Source organism: Citrus clementina, unplaced genomic scaffold, assembly GCF_000493195.1.
Source record: "Citrus clementina cultivar Clemenules unplaced genomic scaffold, Citrus_clementina_v1.0 scaffold_1, whole genome shotgun sequence".
NCBI classification, from domain to species: domain Eukaryota; kingdom Viridiplantae; phylum Streptophyta; class Magnoliopsida; order Sapindales; family Rutaceae; genus Citrus; species Citrus x clementina.
Genome location: NW_006263303.1, coordinates 23,047,228 through 23,071,834, shown reverse-complemented (window position 1 = coordinate 23,071,834; position 24,607 = coordinate 23,047,228). Strand labels below are relative to the sequence as shown.

Here is a 24,607-nt window from a genome sequence, read left to right as displayed (position 1 = left end):
AATAAACAATTTCTTATATTACGAAAATTTTATTATTCAATACATGAATTATAAGCCGTTTGCCGCAGAATCCCTTGAGAATTACATCGAAAGTGTGACATTGTTTTGTTCAAATAACAAAATATCATATCGTTCGAGTAAAGCGTTACATGTTATTAAAAATAAATAATAATACAATTTCTGTATCTTGCAAATCTTCATACATTCACGCTGCCTGCTATGCAGCTTGAGTCCCTCCATTGCATTTTGTTTCAGCATAACATTCAGCCATTAATGGGGACAAATCTTGTAACTGCTCGTTATTCCCTTTGCTTCACTCATTGTGTTGATCACAACACAACTCAGTAATGTTGAAAGAAAGTTGAGATGAGGGACAGTGGCTTTTTATCCATACCTGGTGTGGAATGGAATCACTAATTCTCAAAGCTAAACTAGTACGGTAGTCATAGACTTAGCCTTGGAGAGTCCTCTAAATAAAACACAAGAATAGATCAGCAACAGTACTCAGGAAGTACATAGAATGAAACAGAACAAAATGATAAATGATCAAAATCAAACTTGCATGAGATGCAAGAGAAGTTTGAATGAAAGATTAAAATGCCACGCACTTGCGCCAGAAATCTGACCCAGGTTCTGGAATCATTCAACTCTTCAACAAGGAAAATGTAAAACTAATCAAATAAAGAGATCAGATCTCTGATCTGAAAAAGTGTAGAGATGAAGGATGAAGATGATGGTCGTGGAACCAGTAACAATTGGGAGATAAATGAACAACGCTAATGAAAGACACTGTTGTGGTGACAGCTTCTTTACCCAAAAACACGGAAGTGAGAATAACCTCACTAATACTTCCATTCCAGTCACTCAACTAAAATTAGCAAATGCAGGAATAGTAGGTAGGTCCCTTGAAGTGTGGCCGAAAACTGCAATCTTAAATAGCCCATTAAAAAGAACAAAATGTAAAACAGAGAGAACTATAAGGTACTTTCAAATCGATGTATTCATTTTCAAAGATCTACAAAAAAATAAAAATAAAAATAAAAACTCAAATACTGTCACAAAATGAAATTCATTGAAACCCAAAAGTTCATAATTGACCTACAAAATCTTCAAGACATATTGAAGTTGTTTACTAAATACTCTCACACAGCACACTGTGCACGGTGACATAAACATATCAACAAGTAAGCATATCAACAAGTATTAATCATTAAATCTAATTGAAGCACTATGATGATGGAGATCAGAAGCAAATTAGACTTTCTGACAACCATCACTGCAAAGTCAGTCAGAAATACAACAGTAGTTCCATAGCTACTGAGGATAGTAAGACGACTGGTATTGAGGAGGCACACCATATCCACCATAGGCAGTTGATCTGTCATAATGGCCCGATGGCATGTGTTGTTCTGGATTATAAAAATGTGATGTAGCATGATTTGAACTGCCAGGGAAACCCATAGGGCCTCCTGTCAAACCATACAGACCGGCTGATGAGCCCGCGTAAGGGGCAACAGCAGGAGAAGAGCCTACCAAGCTGTATGGCCCAGGTGCTGTGTTCAAATACGCAGCAGAATTATCAGGCATCAAACCTGCTGGCTGTATATGAGGTTGTTGGACTAGGGGAACAGTTGAATTGACACAAGAAAGACTAGGTGGTGAATGGCCAACAGAAGCAGTAGGACGAGAACGCTTTTTTCCACCCTGCTGTGGGTTCCTTTGTTGCTGCTGAGGCTTGGCAGCAGGAGCAGGAGCAGGGCGTTTCCTATTAGCTTTCTGCTTCTCTAACTGCTCGATACGCTTCTCAAGTGTCCCCTTTGGGTACTCAGATTCAAGTTTGCGCTCTTCAATTACTTTAATCACCGCTTTCAATGCACCAATTTCCTTGGCTGTGGCCTCATTCTACATAGTATGATTGATGAATATATTTATAACCAATGGTTTTAAGTTAAGCTCTGAAAAGGACCCTGAAAATAACACAAAAAGTAAGCAAAATTACCTGTGATTTAAGAGAGTTTTTTCCATCCTCGCAAATCTTCATAGCTATCTTATTGGATTCCTTCACGTAGGTTTCCAGGATGGGAACTGGTGGGTATTTACTAGTCAGCTGCAACTCAAATACATATTTGACTGCCAGAAGGTGTTTTCCATTATCTATAAGTTTTTGGACGAGATCTACAATCAAAGGATAAATATAACAGTTTCCATCAGACACTTCCATTAAGGAAACTCAGGGATATCATAAAAATGAAAATATGCATTATATATCCAATTAAAAGAACACAAGATTCGGACCTCAAATACCCAGATAACAAATTGCAATGGCTAGCTGGAGCTTTGAAATAAGAAATTATGAAGATGGTAGTCGGACTCTGGCCAAAAATAGTTAGCACAAATGCAACTTTATGCACACAATCTGCAACCAGCATACACTATGTGTGTGCATATGGTTAAAATGGAACTTTAAGAGGTTATCCCACGCATTTCCAGTCTCCAACTTCAAATTACATCTTAACTTTTCTAAATCTCCTCATCATTTCACATTTATCAGCTTCAAAAAAAAAGAAAGGGACCAGGAGATACAAATTTATATCAGTAATATCATCATTAAAAGCATACTAGTCACATAGAAAAATCTTATAAAAATTCTAGGCTACTCCATGAGTTTAGGGAATCGGGTTTAGTTTCTGTAACTTAAATTTCACTGATTGGGCTTGTACGTGACGGCTTTCTAACAAGCCATCCACCTACTGGCTTTTGTCCTTAATCTATAAGATGATACTAAACCCCTTTTTCTGGTATCTAGCAGGAGAAGAAAGATAAATGCATGAGTGGAAGATCACGTGCACCAGCTTGAGGAGCACCAGAACACTTAAAAAACAGTACAGTGGAAGATCATGTGCACAAGCTCGACGAGCACGTGATCACTTAAAAACAGAATCAGTAAAGACGATTTCCAGAAGGGGAAATCAGTTACATTTCCCGCCTAATTATCCAACATAAATGCTCCCATTTGTGGCATTTCTTTATTCATTCAATGAGTCAGGACTATTTACAGATATTCCTTAATAATCTTGAGACCTCTAGAATATTATCTGTAATTTCCTTCCTATATTCATCTCTTTCTCTTTGACCAAATGATGAATCGAGTAAACAATGATTTTCCTACAAGTTTGTAAACAATATGATCACAAAAACTCCTCCATGAAAAAATTTGTCTCCTAACCTAACTTTTTAAATTCATAAATCATATTCAGCAATACCACTCAACAAAACAAGAAAACAAACATGAGCATAAAATTGCCATGAAGAGAAGAGTTGCATTTAACTTTAAAGCTCTCAATCATCATACCTTGAACCTTATCTCCCAACCCAATTACCTTGCACAACAAGGTACTCTGCCGGTACTTTGCAACAATGACAAAGTACTCAACAAGATCATTCTTTTCAAACTCACATCCCAACCCGTACGCCGCCACTAAATGCAACAACCCCAGTGCCTCAAAACTACTCTCCTCATCCAACTTCACCTTCTGTTTCCACTCAAAGGCCACCGTTTTTGCTTTCTCCCTCACTTCGCTCCCAATATCCACATTAATTCCCATCAAAACCTCCAATAACAACACGCAAGCCCTCCTAAACCCGCACAACTCCGGGTTTTTATTGCCTTTCAAGTGACTATTAACCCCATAGAACCCTTCCACAGCCTCCAAGACCATCAAACCCGGATCAGGGGCGACCCGGATAGCATCTGGGAGCTCAAGCCGAATCAATTCTCGCTCTTTTGGGTTGTCGTTAATGTATTTTCTCAACCCATTACCGTCCATATTCTCACACAGCGCTTTCAACTCCGGCCGAGCCACAACTGAGACGACAGGGACAGAAACCAACGGGTCCGCCTGAGGTTTCGACTGGGTCGGTAATTGCGACTCCGGAAGAGTCGGTGCCGAGTCATTTCGGTCCTGACTCGGAGGAGGGTCATGTACTGAGTCGCCTCGGCCGGGAGGAGATTGGGACTGAGTGGAGGCGAGCGATTCGAGGAGGCGGAAGCGGTGAGTGAGGTTGTTCTGGACGTGGGTGTAGTGGGCGTCCAAATCGGACCAATTGAGAGGGAAGGAAGAGAGAAGCGAGGAGTGGGATTGCAGGTCATCGAACGCTTTCTTGAGGTTTAGTTTTTTGCTGTCTATTTCTTTTATTGCCGCTGCTATTGCCTCCAGTGTCGCCATTGTCACTTGATTTCTTTTTTTTTTTTTTTTCTTCTTTCGATTGCCTTTTAAGTTTCCGTTTGATTCGTTGGTGTGGCAGGCGACTCATATCACTGTTGTAAAATATTAATCAATATCAAACGACGCCGTTTGCCTTGTGGATACACTACTTTTCCTCTATGAACAAAGGATTCTTGCGGTTTTGCCATTGTTGAAGCCCAGTTTAAAAGTCCAGGGTATTTGAAATTAAAAAGCCCAATCACTTTTCTTACATTTATCAAGACTAAGTCAGTTGGCCCATGAGCCACGGCTTAATTTTTTTTTTACCTTGTAATTAATCCGGGACTCTTTATGTTGTTTATAGACGAAATAGGAATATAAATAAATTTCGTATTATTGTATATTGTGTTGTTAATCAATGACTGTTGTGTGTTAAATAATAACATAATTATTTATACAATATATAATGAGATAATTTTACGCTATTAATAAATTATATAATGAGATAATTTTACGTCACTAATAAATAAACACATGATATATCAAATGTCCTATTATTAATTATGATACAAATATTATATCTCAACTTTCTATATAGATAAAAAAAAACGATATATATCAATAAAGGCTTTTTAAAGACTCTCGCTAGCGGGAATATGATGATGGTGGCCTCATATTCCTCAATTATCCTCCACAATATAATCTTTCAAAATAAAGTATAAGCAAAGGGCAAAGAGGCATGTGCACAAGCTACCTTCATGGGCCTCCCTAATAGTGGGTGACCAGCTAGTCTTCCTCTTTATCAAATGCTAGCTTTGACATTGATGCATGACCTCCCATTCCAGAAAAAAACAGATATATTTTTGTATTGTTAATCAACAGATACATAAAACTAAAATACACATGGTGGGGTAGTGAGGTATCATTGCACATTGACGATGACTCACGTTACGGGGTCTCATTATTCCTGCACAGGGCATAGTGTAGTTGGTGTCGAAAAAAGATAAAAGGCAAAAGTATGGCAACTAGAAATCATTTCAAGATTGTCAAGAGTTTTTATTTTGAATCTGAAAATGCTTCAAGGGCCAAAATATGATCACGATTTTCAGATCGAAAGTGGGTAATTTTGTTTTCTTGACTAGCTTTTGGTCGGTTCCTTCCCGTCGTCATGATTCATGAAAGCCCCATAGAGACCATTATGAAAAACAAAAAAGGATGCGTGTTTTCAGCTTTGAGTCTTTGACTAAAGACCCCTGTCAAATTTTACTTCTTTAACAGTATATCTTAAAACAATTTGATTTTGATTATGCAAATAAAACTTGGTCTGCAAGAGTTTCTCAAAAGTCACAACTAGTATAAATAAATGGAAGCATATGAAAACAAGTAATTGGCTCAATATTTCAAGTCAAAACTGTTGGGATTGCTTTTGTAAGAACCTTTTTACTTGGGTTATTAATAATATTTTTACACAAAACATTTAAATCACTTCAAAATTCATTCCATCTTTGGAAAATAAGTTTTTCGATTTCCAATCAAATTATAAATTAACGAACACTCACCACTTAATCATTAGATGACTAATCAAATAACACGAAAAATACTCTCTTCAGTTTGATTATTTGATTCTCTTAAAGAAAAGATTATTTACTCAGAAAATTAAGAAAGAAATTGATATGATTAATGTCCTGATCGCTTACTCAGTTGCTAAGCCATGAGCTGGTTAATCTTTTACAACAAGTTGGCCATTTCTATCGCATACTATTTTGAGATGTTGAAATTCAATTCTTCAATGGCATGTCATCTCAACTACCGTAATTTACTGGATCGGCTCTAAGTATTAAGGGCCTTGGGCCAAACTTTTTATGAGGTTTTCTTGCATTTAGCAACTTATTATTATTTTTTTTTTTGTTTTAAAGCAACAACTTGAACTTAAATAAATATAAAGTAGCGCCTAATTTAATTAATATTTAATTATATCATGAATTAAATAAAAAAGATCCTAAGACACTTTTTAAAAAATAAAAATAGTTAAGAATGTATCTTTTTTCTTCCTTTAAAAATCATTGTTTCAAGAAACTATTTTCTTTTTACTTTAAAAGTGCATCAATAAATATAATAATTCTCTTCATAGAGAAACGCAATAATTTTTTTTTTGTGTTAATCAAGATTTTATAAAAAAATCTATAAAGATAAAGAAGTTAATTTTGTTCTTGGAAATGCTAATAAAGATAAAGAAGTTAATAAAGATTTTATGAAAAATCTATAAAGATAAAGAAGTTAATTTTTTAATTGAAAATACTAATAACGAATGAATTAACCTTTAGAAAATATTATCAATTCTAGCTGTTTATATATTAAGGTTATCAATTATAGAATTTATAAAAGAAAATTAATTGTGGGATGATTATTAATTTAAAAAGTCTAAAAAATAGGCATTTTTATTATTTGTAATTTAAAAAATTTATAATTCAAGAATTATTAAGGAAATACCCAACAAAAAAAAATGCTACCTTCCTATTTTGCAGAATAAACATAAACTTGATCAATAAACTTCAAACTTAAAAGATCAACCAATTAAGAAATTTGAAGAGAATAAAATTATAGCCCAATTAGATGTTTTCACATGCTTCAACATATATAGTTTGCAAAGAGGGGCGAGCTCTTTCTTCCAACTTGAAATAATCACATGTTTCTTCATCGATCATTCATTATCTTTTTTCCCTTTTGCAGAGCCCTATGATATATCACAAGAAAATGCCAGCCTTGCCGGTATAGAATTAGCTAAGGGTCCCAACCTCCTTAGAAATTTAATATTCTGCTTTCTCTATGTTTTAGTTAGTTGGTCTGAGTTTGATTTAATTTTTTTCTTAATATTTTGAATAATTAGTAGGTCTGAATTTATTTTAATTTCTTCTTAATATTTTGAAGTAGATGTTCAGGCACGAAACTATTACTCAAACTACAACTTATATTACATGAGATTGAGTAATAAAAAAAATTTTTTACTCAATTATACATTATAATTAAAGAAGGAAATACCCCCAGGTTGCGCTTGTGAGGGTTGGAGGGCAGCAGCTCAAGTGGATTAGGCACAAATATTCAGAATGCTACATAAAAGAATTGATCTAGGCAGCATCACCAGTTGTATGGGTGTGATTTAAATATAATATTAGATGGGAATTAAAAGTAAATCTTGAAAGCAATGGATTTCATAATTTCAGTATTTTCTTGCAAGTCAAACATAAACAAAGACTGATTAGCTGTTGTTGATTGAGTCGGATTGACCAAAGCGAATAGGGTATCACAAAGCCCTAGACTTCTCCCAAATTAGTGGAATCCTCGAGTTGTATCCGGGCCGTCCATCGATCATCACCCCACAACAAAAGTGGCCCAGATGCTGACGTCGACGGCCAAGATTAAACTCCCAATGTTGCCAAAGTTGACATTCCAACCTATATAGAAATATTAAACGTTACAATTACCTAAAAACACGCAGCAACTTGTTTTTATTATACACACACAAAAAAAAAATTACAAATTCAAATAGCTGGCTATAACTACTAAAACTCAAAAACCAACATAGAAATTTATTGCTTTATTTCTTTTTCCTTTTAACATTCAGTTACAGAAAAAAAAAGTAAAAAAAAAAAGTTCTAATCCGAATTAAATTGAAATCAAAACCCTTAATTGAGAAGGTTTTAAACTTCCTAATCCGAATTAAATTACCATTTAAGAAGAAAAGAAACACTTAGACTTAACCCTAGTTAGTTAACCCCAGTAATTCCTTCCCCTATAAATACCGAACTCCCAAATCCCTTTGGTTTTCCCACACCTCGTGATCCTGTGAACTGCTTTTTCGCAAATAAAGCTTCCGCTTCTCCATTCTTTATTTGCTTTTTCATGGTGAGTTCCTCGTATTAATCTCATTACTTTTTATTTGTTTGTTTTTTTTTTTCTTTTAAGTATCAGTTTCTTTGTTGTTATTATGTTTTGGTTTTGTTGTCTCGTTCTTGTTTAAATATTTTTGTCAGGTATCAGGAATGTTCTTTTAGGTTTTATGTCTAAATTTAGCTAATTATTTTAATGTTTTGGCGTTTAGATGCCGGCTGTTAACTCGGATCCATCCGACAAAGACTCCGAGCCGTTTATAGAGACCGACCCCACCGGCCGATACGGCCGATACAACGAACTACTTGGCTCCGGCGCCGTGAAGAAAGTGTACCGAGCATTTGATCAAGAAGAGGGCATAGAAGTTGCATGGAATCAAGTGAAGCTAAGAACCTTCTGCGACGATCCGGCGATGATCGAAAGGCTCTTCTCGGAAGTCCGTTTGCTGAAAACCCTAGCCAACAAGAACATAATCTCCTTGCACTACGTGTGGCGCGACGAGGATCGCAACACATTGAATTTCATCACCGAAGTCTGCACTTCCGGTAACTTGAGAGAGTACCGGAAAAAGCACCGGCATGTTTCCGTGAAGGCGCTCAAGAAATGGTCAAAGCAAATCTTGAAGGGGTTGAATTATTTGCACACGCACGAGCCTTGTGTCATTCATAGGGATCTCAATTGTAGCAACGTTTTCGTCAACGGAAACACTGGCCAGGTACGTACATATAATTAATTTCCATTTTGATCTGGCCTGGTTACTGTGCCATAACAAAATTAAGCTGACATGTATACATAAATCTTGTGTCTGTGTATAGGTTAAGATCGGTGATCTCGGGGTGGCGGCGATAGTGGGAAAGAGCCATTCGGCGCATTCGATGCTGGGGACGCCGGAGTTCATGGCGCCGGAGCTGTACGATGAGGATTACACGGAGCTTGTGGACATATACTCGTTTGGGATGTGCGTGCTAGAGATGGTGACGTTGGAGATACCTTACAGCGAATGCGACAATGTGGCCAAAATTTACAAGAAGGTGTCGTCTGGGCAGAGACCTGATGCATTGAACAAGATTAAGGATCCAGAGGTAAAGGAGTTCATTGAGAGGTGTCTTGCTCAGCCTAGGGCGCGGCCGTCGGCGGCCGAGCTACTTAAGGATCCTTTCTTTGACGGGATCGAAGATGATGACGAAAACGATTTGTAACCAAATTATGTTGTCTTTTCTTTGAAGTAGATATGTGAATGGCTCAAGCAGCCAATGATTTTTATTTTCTTTTTTTTAAGCTTATGATGATTATTGGTGGTTTCGGCATTGATTTTCATTTCTTAGGATCAAAATTGAAGTAAGTGGGTAATATGCGGGGCAAGGGATGAAGTAGATGTGTTGTTTTGAACTGTACATATAAATATGCGACATACGTGTAAGTTTCATTCGATTCAAAGAATTTTTCCTGTGAATTCTAACATTGGATTTAGTAGTCTGATCCCATCCAATCCGCCATTGCAATTGCAGACTAGTTTGAGCCTTTTAAGGTAATCAAAATCTACCTAATTAATCCAACTTTTTTTTTCTTTTTTCTCATTTTGAAGTAAAGTCAAAGTAAAAGAAAAGTGAAGCCTAAGGATTGGCGTGCACGTTTGCCGATAACGCCAACTTAGAGAATAGAGATTATGACCCCTAATGAGATGTGGCTATTGGCATGTTACTTTTTTAATTGGCCAATTAATAATTAATCCAAACGAGCACATGGATAATAATACTGGAGAGGTGGCTGGGTTGGAAAAAGAGGCCTCGTGTCTGCTATCTGCAGGCTGTCACACTAAAATATCGTTGGAAAGTTATTGCCGCCATCACATCCAAACTATTTTCCATAAGAAAATTTGTGAACGTTGACAGCTTTATTTAGGTTCTATTACAATCTAGAATAGGAGCTGGCTAAGTTACAGACTCTGTAACATACAGATCCAACTTAGCCAGCTCCTGATTGGTTAGCTAGCTACCAAACAAAAACAATTGCATGCTTTTTCTCCATATGCAGGACAGGTGTGGTGCATGCATTGGGTACGTATGTTACAGAATCTGTAACATTGCAACCTCCGAATAGAATATACTGAAAATTTTAAAATACATACATTTATTGGAATTCGAATTTATGTTCTTAATTTTTCTGTTCAGGGATTAGCTCCCGAGGATGCTCGAGTCTTGACTCGTAAGGAGATAATTGTAGTACCCCATATTTTTTAGGTATGAGAGAAGTCTGATGCTTATTACTTACTTCTATCTATAGCGTAAATAAAATTTGAGTATGGGAGAAGCCCCAGTATACTTAAAAGTGATGACCGACAAATTAATTAAGAAGTAGAATTTTAGAATAAATAAGTGCTCTGAGAACAGAGACTTGAGGCTCTAAGTCCTAAATCACGAAGACAGACTAGTATTCCTCTACCCTAAATTTAATAAGAATAATGATATAGTCATAGATTTTTGTATAAATTTATCTTATACAAACTAATGTGGCATAAGAAAATTAGTTGAATTAAATATTTCTTGGCCTATATGATTTATTTTTATTATTTTATATTTTTATTCAACCAATGAATTAATACCACATTAGTTTGTACAAATTAAGTTTATACAAGAGTTTGTGTCTGTATCACATATATAGGTGGAGGAAGGCATTGTTGTTTGTTTATACTTTACATAAGTATATATACTTGTTTATATTTATTTTTGATTGATTTGTTAAAATTTGTTAAAAGTTGCAGCAAAACATGGAAAAGAGAATGATAGATCTCCATTTTACAGTTTCGATTTGATAAAAAGAAAAAAAAATGATATTTGAACACTATATTAATATCGGAATGACAAAAATGGTGGTATTGTATGTGAACATAACATCATATTGGAGTGCTACAGTCACTATTCGGTCATCCTGATTTCGTTTTGATGTTCAAAAATCAGTGATAAAAAAAAAAGTCTTTGATTGTGGTTTGAAGCCTATGGGTATATTTGGAAGACGACATTGCATAGCATTACGGAACTATTCCTCATTAAACTAATATTATCCTTTGTTTGGAATAAAATTGTAATGCATTAAAGTTGTGTTTATTTTCTGTAGTAGGAGTGAGGAGTGTGGATTTCTCCCACTTCAGTGTTTACTTCAACAAATTGGAGAAGGATTGGGAATCCCACTCCGTGGGTCTCACTCATTTTTGGAGTGGGGAGTGGGAATCAACTCCCACCTCTTCCTTTTCTACCATTTTTTAATTTAATTTAATTTAATATTTAATATTTAATAAAATAAAATAAATAATATTATTATATTTAACTAAATAATAGTTTACGTTGATTATAAGTTAAAATTACTTTAAAATAATATTATTATATTAATAGAGAATTAATAAAAATTATTATATGCTATCTTTATTTAATAATATAATAATAATATATTTATTTTAAAAATAATAGTACTATATTTGTTTAATATTAATAATTAATAATAATAAATAGTTTATTCTAAGAAAATATTAATTTTGTACTCAATAATATTATATTAATAAATAATAAATTTAATATAATTATATTAAATAAAATAAAATAATGTTTCATTTTATATTTACTCTTATTTTTATTAAATTTACTATAATTATATTTAATAAATATTTAAATAATATTATTATATTTAACTAAATAATAATTGGGTTTGATTCTAAGTTTAATTTACTTAAAAATAATATTATTATATTAATAGAGAATTAATAATATTACTATATACCATCTTTATTTGAAAATATAATATTATTATATTTATTTAAAAATAATAGTATTATATTTATTTAATATTAATAATTAATACTAATAAATAGTTTATTCTAAGAAAATATTAATTTCATACTATGTTAATAGTAGAAATATTTCATTTATATTGCCCTTATCAACAATTTTTAATTTATATAATTAAACTTAAAATTAATAAAAAACTCTGATGTTCATAATTGAGAATATTAATAATTATTATAAATTTACAAATATAATAAAATAAATGTTTATTCACTAAATATATTTTTTATTAACTTTGTAATTAAAAACTATAATTCTTTAAATAAGGATAAAATTGTAATTTGAAACTATTTACTCACAATCTAAGACAAAGTAAACACATAAATTAGATTATGATCTCCATTCCATGCTTCCATTCTAATGCAAGTAAACAACATACTCCAACTCTCACTCCACACTCCCAATCATAGGATTCCCACTCCAATCCAAAATGTAAATGCTACCTAAGGGGAGTGCTAATGCGGCAGTCGCTTTTTTTTTTTAACTTTTGTTTTATAATAATAATAATAATAATAATAATAATTAATAAATATAACCTTTTAATTTAATATAATATTATATAATATTAATATTATTTTTATATTATAATTTAATATAACTAATTATAAATACTTAAATTATAATATTACATTATTTAATTATATTACAATAATTAATATATAAAAATTAACTATTTTTAAATAATTTAATATAACTAATATAAATTTGAATAGTATTAATTTAAAATTAATAATAATACAAATATTATTACATATACTACATAACTCTTACTTGGATTATTTAGCACAATTAATTTTTTTGTGAATATATTATGACAATTGTATTATTTTATTATTTTGTGACTATCTTATGGTATGTATAAACTTTTATTCTGTCATCTTAAGATGACTTTTGAACTAATTTTATAGGTTTTAACTATTTATTTATGCCTTATGAAAAAAAAACCTATTTATTTATGTTGTTATATTATTTAGAGATTAATTGATTAAATTATTTGATGTGATTTTCATTTACAAGTTATGTATTTAGAAAAATAAATGTTATGCTTTCGAAAATTTAAGGTTACAAGTTTCAATCTTTATGAAGAGTCGTGATATTTTTTAACATTTATACTAAAAAAATTATTAAATTTCTAAAATTTAGGACTTCTATATTTAGTATTCTTCTATGTACTAATAGATATTGTTTTCTAAATATATAATTTAAATTAGTCGCCAAAATATTAATACATTATAGAACAACAATGAATATAGTAAAATTAATACAACATAGTATAGCACCAAATATTATACAATATTATTATAATCTAGTGCTAATAAAATAGAAAATAATATAATATAGTGTCAAACGCTCCCAATAGTAATAAGAGAAACTTATCAAGCGCTGGAACGTTCGAACAAAATTTGGGTCAAGCTCAAGCCGGAGCTCCTTTGGATAATGAATTATAGAACCCTCTTGAAGCCCAAACAGGTAGCTTGGTGGGGCCCATTTACTGGTATTATATCCAAATAGTCTACGTTCATTTTATAATTAATTAATTAATTAAAAGTTGGGAAAATATCCACCGTCCACCTATTTTTTACACCTTTTTCAAAAATACACAATTCCTTCATTTTTTAGCTGGAATCCACCTAAAGTTACATTTTTTTTCACTTTTCCACTTCCGTTTGGAATCCGTTAAGAAAACTAACGGAAACTTAATAAAATGACCATTTTACCCCCAAAACGAAAATTACAATTTCACCTTAAAAAATACCAAAAATAATAAGATTTAATGATGAATATCATTATTGGTACTTTAATGAAGTACAAAAAAATCTTAACTACTAGAGATTATAACTCAATTAATAATAAAACTCTACTTATCTTAAATTCAATTGATGATTTGTGAGATTGGGCTATTTTTAATACTACTGTTATAATTTAGCATTCTAATTACAGATATATTTAAAAAAAAACATGCATTTGATGGTTATGGAATTAATTTATTTATTGACCGATGGGGAAATTAATTAGATTTAATCTAATTATTTTTTGTAATTTTTAAGGTGAAATTGTAATTTTCGTTTTGGGGGTAAAATGGTCATTTTTTAAAGTTTCCGTTAGTTTTCTTAACGGATTCCAAACGGAAGTGGAAAAGTGAAAAAAAATGTAACTTTTGGTGGATTCCAGCCAAAAAATGAAGGAATTGTGTATTTTTGAAAAAGGTGTAAAAAATAGGTGGACGGTGGATATTTTCCCTTAAAAGTTTTACCTTGTTAAATCAAACCATTTGTATTTAGATTTAGATTTATCCAATGGTGCAAAATACAGCTGTTTTAACATTTGTTCATCACGAACATATCTTACTAGTTTTTCTTGACTCATTTGTTAAAAATTCTCGAATCCTGCAGCAAAACACGGCAGTTTTTTAACTGCAATTGTGGGATTCTGCGTTATATGAAGCATGACGCAGCATCTGAAGACACAAAGATGGGCACGAGCTGAAATGGATGTAAATTTTGTTCAGCTCTGGGTTGGCAGCCACTTGGCAAATACAATAAGAAATTCCATCTAATCGTCAATTTGCTGTTTGTGTATGCTTTCTTATTTTTTGACAACTTGATTTATTAATATTGCAGTTTTCAGCAATGTGAAGCTGATCCCCAGAGCATAAACTTTTGCTACTGATAAAACCAACAATAAAGCCATAAGTGACAGCTTTAGAATATGCCAAATTTGAGCTCACAAGTGCCAAATCGCCAGCATTGATTTTCACTAGCACCTTATCATCACTGTGTTTTTTAATAATAGTTTCCAAATTCTTATCGCACAAATCAAACAGAAGAAGCTTAAAATGTTTAGTATGATGCTTTAAATCCTCGAGAAATCGCTTAATACCTGAAAATGAAACTGTTATCCGAATCCAGCACTGTAATTAAAAAAAGAAAAAGAAAAAAAATAAAAGAATGATCAGTTACAAAAATATTGAAGATTATGGAATCACCTTAACATATATTCTCTTACAATAATATAACATTGCTTAGACCTTATCGAACTACTGTGTTTTCGCACATTGTTTTTCTTTAATTAATGTTATTGTTAAGGGATAATTAAAATATACCCAGAAAACTTTGTAATGTATGAAGAAAAAAAATGTCCTTATGTGAATTGGCAATAAAATTCTGAATCTACTTTGATATTAACTTTGAAGAACTTAGCAAAAACAGAACTGACCAAAAATTCTTTCAGTCCCGATCGGATGAAATAATAACAAAGACCTAAAGATTGTTACTAAATTGTGTAGCATGAGGGGTTCCAAGCTGTTTCTGTTTCTGGAGGGGCTAATATGCATTGCAATACTTCCTCGGTTGTTCACTGGTTGTGTGGGAGGTGAGTTATCAGAGTCTGAATCGTTTTTCAAGTTTATTAGCGCTGTTGATTCACAAAATGTTCTGAGAATTGGCTGGAATGGGAATCTGCCACATCCTTGCTCGTATAATTTGAAGGGAATAAAGTGCAATCTGCATGCTACTAACATAGTAGGAATAAGACTTGAAAATATGAATCTTAGTGGGATAATTGATGCAGAATCCCTCTGCAAGCTCCGACACCTTCGAGTTGTTAGCTTGGCAAAAAATCTCATCCAAGGACGTATTCCCAACTCAATATCAAACTGCAGAAGATTGACATATTTGAATCTTAGCAGCAACCTTTTGAGTGGGGCGGTTCCTTTGGCTCTAACCAAGTTGAAGCATTTGAAGACCTTGGACATCTCTAACAATCATTTTGCCGGTACTAGTCCTGATAATTTCAAACAGGAAATCAAGTATTTTGATAAGTACGTAGTTGAAACAAGTTCATCAGAGATAAATAGGGCTAGCACGGTAGAGGCCAGAGGTTTGGAAGACACACAGCCCCCAAGTGTTCATAACATGTCTGAGCATGGAGAGAAGAGACATTGGTTTAGGAACTGGATGACAATCATACCACTAGCTGCTGGTATTGGTCTCGTCGTCTTGATAGCGTATTGTATGGGCAAAAAGTCTGCTCAGATTGCAAGAGACAGGGAGATTCTTAAGGCCCTTCAGGATTCTCCTTCGAAAAGTCCTCCTCGAGTTATGGACATAGAAGAAGTGAGGCCAGAGGTAAGGCGGTCAGAGCTTGTGTTCTTCGTTAATGAAAACGAAAAGTTCAAATTGGATGATCTTCTTGAAGCCACGGCTGACCTGAGAAGCCAGACAATTTGTAGCAGTCTTTTCATGGTAAGACTCAAGAACAGTGCTGTTTATGCTGTCAAAAGACTGAAGAAATTACAGGTGTCCATGGACGAGTTTAGCCAAACAATGAGGCAAATAGGAAACCTGAAGCATCCAAACATTCTGCCTCTTGTTTGTTACAATTCAACCAATGAAGAAAAACTTCTCGTATACAAGTATCAAAGTAATGGCAGCCTGCTCAGCCTCCTAGAAGGTAAGTAATCAATCTTGAAATATTTCTTAAATTCGCAGATACACTTGCATACACACACATCAAACTTTTATCACTCGCGACGTAAAGGGTTTCTAAATTTGATCAAATTGGTACTGGTAATCTGCAGCGTACATTGAGGGCAAAAGGGATTTTCCATGGAAACTTAGGCTGTCCATAGCAACGGGCATTGCAAAAGGTCTAGACTTCATATATCAGAAGTCCAATGAAGAGAAGACGATCCCTCATGGAAACCTCAAGCTTTCAAATATCCTGCTGAATGAAAATGAGGATCCACTGATAAGTGAATGCGGCTACTCAAAATTTCTAGACCCCAAGAAAACTTGTCTCTTCTCATCCAATGGTTACACTGCCCCTGAAAAAACTGTATCAGAACAAGGTGATGTTTTCAGCTTTGGAGTGATTCTACTTGAATTACTAACCGGAAAAACTGTTGAAAAGACAGGAATAGACCTTCCTAAATGGGTAAAGGCCATGGTGAGAGAGGAATGGACAGGAGAAGTCTTCGACAAGGAGGTAGCAAAAGCCGGCAGGCAATGGGCATTTCCATTGCTGAATGTTGCCCTCAAATGCGTGTCGAATTCCCCAGACGATCGGCCAACAATGGCAGAAGTTTTAGAGAGGATTGAGGAAGTTGTGAATGGAAATGACGAACGTGATCGTGATCATTCCAATTCATCTTTCTCGTCCATGGAATCCATCCCACACGATAGCTGTCTGCTTCACACTGTCATACAAGAGAATTGGGATACCCCAAGATCAAGCTATTAGTGTTACTACACATTTGTTAACAACTCCTTCACATTTCTTCCCCTTTTGGGACATTTCAGTAGCTCTTTTATTTCATTAAGCATGTAAGAATTTGCATAGCAGAATAATAAACCACCCATTTTAGGCCTTTACTAACAGTGAAGGCCCATTCCAGCGTGCATGTGTAGCAGAGTACTGAATATCTCTCACTTCCTCTAATTTTTTCCTTAGCTCCATTTGATGTGCATTTTTCATTTGATCAAATTACCATCAATCAGCCAAAGCCAAAGCCCAAACCACAACCAGACCTACTGTTAGGTAATGATTACTTTCTTTTCTAGAGTGGGATGCTTGAAAAGGCCAAACAAACCTTCGTAGGTTGCTTAGAAAATAGATTACAGGTATTCCAAAATTATATCTCTTTGGCTACCCACTAAGACAAGGTGCCAGCTATTTTCGCATTTATCACACAATCAAAAGGAAAATGGGTAAAAAGATTATCAGTCATAGGAGTTGCACTTGAAATAGAAGATAACCAAACAAAACTGCTTGATTTTCCCTCATTTATCTGATCTTGACTGCTTAGCTTCAATTGTCGTCACCTCTCTCAAGTTATTGGTGACTTAACAAATTTACTAATTGTAGTGCCAACATCAAGATATTACGTCAATGGTGATTCAGATTTTCTATCAGTTTTAGCACTTTGTTTTCAACACAGCTCTTAGCCTTAGGACGGAAATTGCTTTCTCAGTATTAATAATTAATTGATCTTATGGTGGTGCTATTTTGACCTGTGTCATTAATTATGCCAAGAAAAATTGTAGCATGTAATTTGAAAATGTTGAAGCGATGCTTCAACCATCGACCTTAAGGCAACCCAGATGCAAATACTCGCATTTCTCACTCAATCCAATTCAAGAAAAACGTGAAGTGAAGTTTAAACTAGACAAAATGATGCCTCTAATCAGTTGAAGCCAGTTTAGGTATAAAATATAATTAGTTGTTCAACCAATCAAGTAATATACAAACACTCCTACAATTTCAACAGACTGAACAGTCACATAATCTTACCAAAATACCTACTGGAGATATAATAATAAAAGTTGTGTATGTTATCTCCTTGACTATACATTAAGATTGCCTCTAATTATGTTTAACACAGCTCTTTAGTATTAATTTAATTAACAGAGTAAATAGTTTCGATAAAATAAACATTGAACTTAGTTGACAATCTACCTGCATTCCAATTATGTGGCCTTCAAATTTGGATCCTGCATCCTGTGGTTCAGTATAGCAAGAACCTTTGGACCTTAGAAATAAAGAAAGCATTTTATTTAGTGTTAAATTTCTGTTTAATTAATCAAATTAAAATCTGAAATATTTCAATAAATGGCTATGTTAGGTGATTAAAAGAAAACAAAAAAGATCCATATGATTTGGTTGTGATATCTAACATGCTGTCTAAGCAAGGAATGGTATGTCAATGCTCATGTGGGTAAAATATTAAATAAATATTATTAGATATATAAGAAGAATAATCAAAATGAAAAAAAATAATAATCAATAGAGATCACAAATTTTATATAATATGAAAAAACAGAAAATAGAAAAGAGATCACCATCTCCTGCCATCACTCTTTTAGGCTCCTCCAAATATTCTTGCACCAGAGGATTGCATTTGCCAACTCCCAAATCTCTCTATCTATTTATATATAAATAAATAAAATTCCTCTGACTCTCTCTGTGTCTCTCTCTCTCTTTATCTCTCTCTTGCCCATTTCTCTACAAATTCCATTTCTTTTGATTTAATTAATTAAGAGGAGTGGAATAACCAAAAAAGAAAAAAAAACAGAGAGCTAGGAGAGAGAGACAGACAGAGAGAGAAACAGCCGCTTTTTTTCAATTATTATAATAATAATATTTTATGTTTATGTATAAAAACACATATGAATGAGCAATTCCTCTGTTTTTCATTACTCTGATTCTGCTAATCAGATCTTAGTTCCTCTCATTTCCTCATCTGGGTTCTGCTCAATGATGGTGAATTCTCTTACATCCTCTCTGTTTTTTATCTTCATCTCTTATTATCTCTGCCTGGCTATTGTTAAAGATCAATTTTTTTGGTTCATGTTTCATTTTTTTTTTTTTTTTGGTTTCATCAGGAATCAGGGGTCATCTGTTGATTAGAGCTTGAGTGATCGAATTATGATCTTTGATTGGATTTGACAATTTCCCACTATTTGTTTGACTGGATTACCAATCAGATTCTATCCAATTTATCGCTTAAGGTGTGTGTGTGTTTTTAAATTTTAAATTTAATTGTTTTTATTCACACTTTGATTTGTTTGCTGCTTTTTTCTTATTTAAAGGTTGAACTTTTTACCATTATAGCGTGTCATTGTATAAAATCAATCCAATTGTGCATGAGACTTGCATATATGGGATTGATGTTGTCGATTTGATTCAATTCTGAAGTAGCTTTGAATCCAATTGGATATTTTGTTTTGTGATTTCTTATACTGTTGAGATTGAATTTGTTCATTGATGAGATGAATCGAAATGGATTACTGTAGAAGAGATGGAATCAGATCTTGGTAAGCTCTTCATTGGTGGGATTTCTTGGGACACAGATGAAGAACGGTTGAAGGAATACTTTAGCAGGTATGGAGAAGTAGTGGAGGCAGTGATCATGAGAGATCGAGCCACGGGCAGGGCCCGAGGATTTGGCTTTGTGGTGTTTGCAGATCCTGCTGTTGCTGAGAGGGTCATCATGGATAAGCACATGATTGATGGCCGCACGGTCAGTAGCTTGCTTCATTCCAAATATGTTTTTCTCATTATCAATTAATTGATATTTTCTCATTTCTGTTATTTTAATTCAATTCTTCGCGCTTGTAAATGTATAAATTTTTTACCATACAGTTGGTCTTTGTCTTCTATTTAAATGTTAAATTAGCATTTATTTTTCTTTTTCTATATCGAGGTAAGGATTGATATCATTTGTCAGTAACTCTCCCTGGCATAATGAATTTGCAATTTTTTTTTTTTGGGAGGGGGGGCAGCATTGAGCTATTGATGTTGCATAATTGGAAAATTTTGGATCGAATTTGATCTTTAGATGCAAATCAGTAGAAATTTTCTAAATGTTCAACAGTAGAGATGTTCTTTGTTACCTATCAGTTATTATGAATGGTATTTGATCCCCATTGTTCGCTTGAAACTTAAAATGACATTTGATTTTTTGATTTTAAGTTTTTGAATTGGCAATTTTCAGGTTGAAGCAAAGAAAGCTGTTCCTAGGGATGATCAAAACATGTTAAATAGAAACACTTCTAGCATTCATAGTTCCCCCGGCCCAGGACGCACTAAAAAAATTTTTGTTGGAGGTTTAGCATCTACAGTCACTGAGAGTGACTTTAAGAAGTACTTTGATCAGTTTGGTACAATTACTGATGTCGTAGTAATGTATGATCACAATACTCAAAGGCCAAGAGGTTTTGGCTTCATCACTTATGATTCTGAGGAAGCAGTGGACAGAGTTTTACATAAAACATTTCATGAACTCAATGGTAAAATGGTTGAGGTCAAGAGGGCAGTGCCAAAAGAGTTCTCTCCAGGGCCCAGCCGTAGCTCAATGATAGGTTATAATAACTTTGGTTTTAATAGACCCACCAACCTCCTTAATAGTTTTGCTCAGAGATACAATTTGAGCCCTGCTGGAGGTTTTGGAGTTAGAATGGATAGCAGGTTTAGCCCTCTTGCTACTGGTCGGGGTGGCATTTCTCCATTTGGTGGTGCTGGTTATGGAGTAGGTATGAATCTGGATGGGGGGTTGAGCCCAAGCTATGGTGGGAGTTCCAACTTCAGCAACAGTCTAGGATATGGGCGAATGCTGGGTCCTTTTCCTGGTGGGAATTCAAACAGGTTTAGCACTCCTGTTGGCTTCAGTGGGGGAAATGGAAGAGGCGATTCTGTTTTGAGCTCAACAACTTGGAATGTCTGGGGAAATGGGAGCCTTAATAGTGCCACAAATCCTGCCAGCCCCGGTGCTTTCTTGGGCTCTGGAAGTGGGAACTTTGAAGTTTCATTTGGAAATAATAGTGTGAATTGGGGTCCTGTTTCGGCTCCAGGAGGAGGAAGTGCATCTGGCTATAGTGCTGGAAGCATGGGTTATGGGAGTGGTGATGGCAACTATGGGCTTGGAGGGGGAGGATTTGGAAGAACCAGTAGTGCTGGTGTAGGCCCAACATCATCATTTGCTGGGTCAACCAGTGGTTATGAGGGGTCTTATGGGGACTCGTATCGGAGTGGATCAGGCTATGGTGATCCAACTTGGCGTTCTGCCACCCCCGAGCTGGATGGTTCTGGCTCATTTAGTTACGGGCTTGGGACTGTATCCACGAATGTTGCAGCCAAAAGTTCTGAGGGTTTTATCGGAAGTTACAATGTTACAAGTAGACAATCGAATAGAGGTACAACTATTTTCACTTTCTTGATATGGTATTGCTTTGTGCGAGCTATTCGAGATAGTGCATTCCTGTCGGCCTTTACCTTATGGAGAGAAAATCTAGATTTTTTTTTTTTTTGAGAGCGTAAGGTTTCCTTATGGAGAGAAAATCTAGATTGAGTTTTGACTGAAAAGTGTCTATAATCTTCAGAAGCATGCTTATTCAATTTATGATGATGGGTGAAAGATATAAACATGCAACACATTTTGTTGAACTATAAGATCAATGCATTGGCCATTATTATATTGCTGTGCAATCATAAATCCAATTGATCTGCAATCACAAATCCAATTGATCTGAAGTATAAATGTGATGTGAAATGACCATATTTCCTCTGATTATGATTATGAAAGAGTTGGTTTTTAGTATGAATCTTAACCGATATGTTGAGAATTTTAAGTGCTGTGATGTATTTGCTCTAATTTATTTTTTTTTTAATTTGATTTCAGGAATTGCTACCTAGGAGATCTGTCTTTGCTACCTAGGAGTTTTAAGTGCTGTCATAAGGTAAATTGTAGGTAAAGAAAATCAGATAAAACAGGTGAAGGATTGCAAAATTTCACAAAGGTCCCTCTTCTTACATTTTCAGCTTATGAGGAAATTGATCTTATAGCTTTAACAGCGGTCATGGTTTGAAGTATACGCATTCAGAGAGAAAGCAGTGATAATGGATTTTGTGTAAGGTTTGGAAATTTGATATTTTTTCTTTTTCATATAGTGACTAAAACTTAGATTTCTTTATTGGTTATTCAAGTGAGGTGTAAGATCAGATTGCGGAATATATACTCAAGATGATTGGTTCCCATTAACGTATTGTTCATACCCGGCAAGGCATGCCAATACAGTGCATGAAACAGTAGAGTATAAAGTTTCTGATTTTTTTTCCTCAAAACTGCTGTAGTACCTGGCGAAGTTGCCGGTTCTTGTACGTATAACGTTTCCTCTTTTATCTGGGATATGTTTTTCTCCCGGATTGTATGTGAAGTTCTGTTTGATTTACTAGTGTGAAACACAAGAGGGGTACCTATTTAAGATCCCCATCAAATAAGGTAATAGACGATTTCCATTTTTTTTTTCTTTTCATATGACAGATTACTACCTCTCATTTTTGGAATAGGCTATATGTGGTGTTTGATTAAATTTTGGATTATCTGCAACTATGTGCAAAATGACAAATAATGCGTTTATAGCCTGCCTTGTATTTTTCATCGTATTCCATTAGCTTGTGAATATTTCAGTTCCTGATCTGTTTTAGGCTATTTTTCAGTAATGTGTGTGGATATACTTTGACTCTTATCCATACCTGCCCTCAATAGGATGATGATGTGTCCTCAAGTCACCTTCATCTAAACATTTTTAAGGGGGTGGTCTAAAATGCACTGCTATTTGATATTTTCGTTGAAAATTTCTAATTTTTTATTTATTTATAAAACTAAGGTTTTTATGGTTAATACCTTATGTGTTATAGTAGTGCACATAATATGTCGTAAATTAGGTGGTATAAATAAAAAAACCAAAATGTTATGTCGTAACCATTCTCTTCTTCTAAGTACTTGAAATTTTTTGCTTATATGTGGAATTGTTTTATAGGTGCCATGTTAATGTATACATACTTTAATTGTATCGGTAAAAAAAAGGGTTGAGGCTTTGAATGTACCAGACTTCCATTACAATCCCATGCTTTGTTAGTACGGGTTTTAGGGCTTCTATCTTTATCTTGGACCTCTTAAGTTTCGAGGGCTTTTGGGGCTTTGAGAGCCATTTTTAGTTCAAAATTGTTGTGTAAAATATTATCACCATAATATGAATTCTTTTTTTTTTTTTAATTATTTTTTTAACCAAGCCACTCCTCTATTTATAGTCACCAAATAAAAATAAATGGGTAAAGGGCAAAGGTCATTTTAATTGTTTTCCAGTACACAGTCAACAATGGTGCTTAAAATTTCTACACGTATGATCGTCATTTATTTCTACGAGAATAATGGGTGTGACGTTTGACAAGGCCTCCCATCAATCAAATCAAGATTTTGTCGACGGTCCTGATCGCACCGAAATGGACTCGTGGGGTCTACTACACGATTATCTAGGCATGACCATGTGGGAGTTGCCGCCAGGTCAACATTAATTCCCTTGATCGACATACCCTATGCTAGATTGCTAGATTGTTGCCTTCTTAATTTCTTTTCCCATTTTTTTTTTAAAAAAAAATTATAAATAACTGAATATAATACTTAACCTAAAAACCACCCTTCAGTATTTTATCGACAATTAACGAATACCCACATTTTCTAAAAATTTCAAAGTTTAGCTTGTATAAAATTGAACATACCCACCCAAACACGCCTTTATTTGATCCAAATTAAAGAGGCTACAAACAAGTGTTAGTAGCAATAGCAATAGCAACCAATAGGCCTTTGGTTCAATGGGAGAAGCCTTGCACTTACAATGTTGAGTGCAAGGGTTCGAGCCTCCATAAGAGCATTATGGAGGTTAGTTTCAGTTCTTCCTCAATTATCAATTAATTGAGTGGAGACAGTCTCTTCCTTACGAAATGTGAGTGGAGCAGGCACCCCTCGAATATTAGAGAGAATTTAAAATATCTGAGTATATACTTCAGTGTGTCAATATATGATGGTGGTCCCAGTTATATAGTATGATTGTAAATATTAATTGTAATATCTGATATAATATCAGTAATATATATGTATAACAGACTTAAAAAAAAAAAAAACAATAGCAATAGCAAGTGGTGGGATCCCTTAAAGAGGTTAATTTGTCCAACATACAAGTTGCCTTTTCCTTCTACTTTACTATCTTCTTTATAGGATTCCTCATTCTTTTCAATGGGAAAAGTAGAAAAATTTTGATTAAAAAAAAAAAAAGTAGGATATTGTAACAGCACAAAAGGTCAAAAAGCTAGATCACCACCTCCATTTTCACCTACAGTGTC

General features: G+C 34.1%; 4 protein-coding genes across 6 annotated transcripts; 3 read left to right on the top strand and 1 right to left on the bottom strand.

Annotated features, from left to right (window-relative positions):
* Positions 1 to 1,050: 1,050 nt before the first annotated feature.
* LOC18055279 (truncated FRIGIDA-like protein 1) lies at positions 1,051 to 4,278 on the bottom strand. Its single transcript, XM_006452450.2, has 3 exons — positions 3,353 to 4,278; positions 2,000 to 2,175; positions 1,051 to 1,902 (listed from the first exon to the last, which is right to left on the bottom strand). The coding sequence occupies exons 1-3, from the start codon at positions 4,224 to 4,226 to the stop codon at positions 1,315 to 1,317; spliced, it is 1,638 nt and encodes a 545-aa protein (XP_006452513.1). The 5' UTR covers positions 4,227 to 4,278; the 3' UTR covers positions 1,051 to 1,314.
* Positions 4,279 to 8,013: 3,735 nt separating this feature from the next.
* On the top strand, positions 8,014 to 9,360 carry LOC18055278 (probable serine/threonine-protein kinase WNK11). The gene is made up of 3 exons (XM_024178021.1): positions 8,014 to 8,108; positions 8,305 to 8,808; positions 8,909 to 9,360. The coding sequence occupies exons 1-3, from the start codon at positions 8,106 to 8,108 to the stop codon at positions 9,290 to 9,292; spliced, it is 891 nt and encodes a 296-aa protein (XP_024033789.1). The 5' UTR covers positions 8,014 to 8,105; the 3' UTR covers positions 9,293 to 9,360.
* A 5,856-nt stretch (positions 9,361 to 15,216) lies between these two features.
* LOC18055277 (probable inactive receptor kinase At3g08680) lies at positions 15,217 to 17,180 on the top strand. The gene is made up of 2 exons (XM_024177889.1): positions 15,217 to 16,173; positions 16,670 to 17,180. The coding sequence occupies exons 1-2, from the start codon at positions 15,217 to 15,219 to the stop codon at positions 17,168 to 17,170; spliced, it is 1,458 nt and encodes a 485-aa protein (XP_024033657.1). The 3' UTR covers positions 17,171 to 17,180.
* A 1,569-nt stretch (positions 17,181 to 18,749) lies between these two features.
* LOC18055276 (heterogeneous nuclear ribonucleoprotein 1) lies at positions 18,750 to 22,728 on the top strand. 3 transcript variants are annotated; one of them, XM_006452446.2, is made up of 5 exons: positions 18,750 to 19,189; positions 19,312 to 19,437; positions 19,726 to 19,949; positions 20,424 to 21,621; positions 22,107 to 22,728. In XM_006452446.2, the coding sequence occupies exons 3-5, from the start codon at positions 19,728 to 19,730 to the stop codon at positions 22,118 to 22,120; spliced, it is 1,434 nt and encodes a 477-aa protein (XP_006452509.1). In that variant the 5' UTR covers positions 18,750 to 19,189; positions 19,312 to 19,437; positions 19,726 to 19,727; the 3' UTR covers positions 22,121 to 22,728. The 3 variants fall into 3 exon arrangements, with proteins under 3 accessions (XP_006452509.1, XP_006452508.1, XP_006452507.1); XM_006452445.2 differs by having other exon boundaries at positions 19,723 to 19,949; XM_006452444.2 differs by having other exon boundaries at positions 19,699 to 19,949.
* Positions 22,729 to 24,607: the final 1,879 nt, after the last annotated feature.